This window comes from Geospiza fortis, unplaced genomic scaffold (assembly GCF_000277835.1).
Source record: "Geospiza fortis unplaced genomic scaffold, GeoFor_1.0 scaffold241, whole genome shotgun sequence".
NCBI lineage: Eukaryota > Metazoa > Chordata > Aves > Passeriformes > Thraupidae > Geospiza > Geospiza fortis.
The window spans coordinates 600,827-602,911 of NW_005054491.1; the positions used below are offsets into that span (position 1 = coordinate 600,827).

General features: G+C 66.4%; 1 protein-coding gene across 1 annotated transcript; it reads left to right on the plus strand.

Annotated features, from left to right (window-relative positions):
- Nucleotides 1-59: 59 nt before the first annotated feature.
- CFD (complement factor D) lies at nt 60-2,080 on the plus strand (the record flags this gene model as incomplete). The annotated part of the gene is made up of 5 exons (XM_031063261.1): nt 60-195; nt 372-525; nt 739-883; nt 1,213-1,470; nt 2,048-2,080. Coding segments are annotated over exons 1-5 (657 nt in total), but the record flags the coding sequence as incomplete, so codon positions are not given.
- Between the last annotated feature and the right edge of the window lie 5 nt (nt 2,081-2,085).

Below are 2,085 nucleotides of genomic sequence, written 5' to 3' on the forward strand. Positions count from 1 at the left end.
TCCTGCCCCCCTCCCCGCCGCCCCAAACTGGACATAAAAGCGAGTCCCAGCCCCAGCCCCGGGTGAGCAGCGTCCTCCCTGCACCCCAAAACCCCCGGGCGGGCAGAGGCATCACCAGCTCTGCAGCCATGGGGCCAAGCCCTGCTCCCGTGCTTGTCCTGGCTCTGCTGCTGCTGCTCTGGGCCCCAGTGGATGGTGAGTGCTCCCCCTGCACCCCAGGGCACTGACACAGCTCTGGGTCCCTGCCCTGCTCCCCAATTCCTGCCCCCACCTGCAGCCAGGTGCTGGTGCAGCCCATGAGGAGGGGTCTGGGGCTCTGGGAAGGGACCACGGCAGTGGCACTACCCTGTGTCGCTGGCCTCTCTCTGCAGGGCAGCCCCGGGGACGGATCCTGAGGGGCTCTGAAGCCAAGCCCCACCTGAAGCCCTACATGGCCTCGCTGCAGCTGGACGGGCAGCACGTCTGTGGGGGCTTCCTCATCGCCCAGCAGTGGGTGCTGAGCGCTGCCCACTGCATGGAGGAGACGTGAGTGGGCCTGGGGGGGTCGGTGCAGGGCTGAGGGGGCTGCAGGGCTCAGGCCAAACCCCACTCTGGGACCCCAGTGTCGGAGTGGGGGACTCAGCTCCCACCTGCAGAGCAGACTGGGCAGCGCCTGTAGGGCCTCCTGGAGCTCCCTGCTGGGCTCTGCAGCCCCCCACAGCACCCCGTTTGTTTGTCCCACACTCTGATCTCTTCCAGGGATGGCAAACTCTTCCAGGTGCTGCTGGGTGCCCACTCGCTGACGCAGCCCGAGCCCCACAAACGCCTGTACCGAGTTCGTGCCCAGTTCCCCCACCCTGGCAGCAACATCCACAACAACAAGGATGACCTGCTCCTCCTCCAGGTGGGCTGGTGGCACCCTCCTCCCCACCAGGCACAGCCCCATTCTTGCAAATCCCACTGTCTCTTGGCGCCCTGCGATGGAGGAAATCCTCACGGTCAGGCTGGGCCATCCCTCCCTGTGCCATGAAACCGTCCCTGCTTCCCCCAGCAAAGAGCTTTGAGCTGTGTCCACATCCCTCCATCCTCCTCAGAGCTCCAGCTCTGCTCTCTGGCTGCATCCTGGGGCTCCAATGAGGTCGCAAAGCCCTGAGTGTGGCTGAGGCCAGGGTGGTCTCGGTGTCAGGGCACGGCTGCCGGCGTGACCCGGCTCCCCCTGTGGCTTTGTGGCAGCTGGAGGAGGAAGCGGAGCTGAACACGGACGTGCGGGTGCTGCCCTTCCAGCGGGAGGACAGGGACGTGGCGGCCGACACGGTGTGCGAGGTGGCGGGCTGGGGCACCACGGACCACAGCGGCACCCGGCCCGACAAACTGCAGCAGCTGGAGCGGCCGGTGATCAGCCGGGACGTCTGCAACCACCGCACCCGCCACGACGGCACCATCACCCCCAACATGATGTGCACCGACTCCCGCAGGAAGGACACCTGCAAGGTAGCACACCCCCAGGGCTGGGAGGGGGCAATGGGCACAATGGCCACAGCCTGGGAGAGGTGCAGAGCAGGAGGGCACAGCATCCTCAGGGTGGGTTCTCCTTGTGGTGGGGTGTCCTGGCAAACCCTTGGCACCATCACCCACAACATGATGTGCACCAGCTCCTGCAGGAAGGACCAAACACACAACAAGGATCCACACAGGGCTGGGAGGGTGCAGTGGGGAGAGGCAAGGGGCTGCACAGCAGGAGGGGGCAGTGTGGGTGCCCCCTGTGCTGGGGTGTCCTGGCAAACCCTTGGCACCATCACCCCCAACATGATGTGCACTGACCCCAGCAGGAAGGACACCTGCAAGGTACCAAACACTCAACAAGGATCCACGCAGGGCTAGGAGGGGACAGTGGGCACAATGCTCACAGCCTGAGAGAGGCTGCAGAGCAGGAGGGGGCAGCGTCCCCGGGGTGGTGCCCCTTGCTGGCCGCTGCAGAGCAGCTCACAGGTGCCTGGGGGAAGACGGAACGAGGGGTGGGAGATGGGCTGGGTGTCCTCGGCCGTGCTGATGAGGTCTGGTCCTGCAGGGAGACTCCGGCGGGCCGCTGGGGGGCGGCGGGGGGGG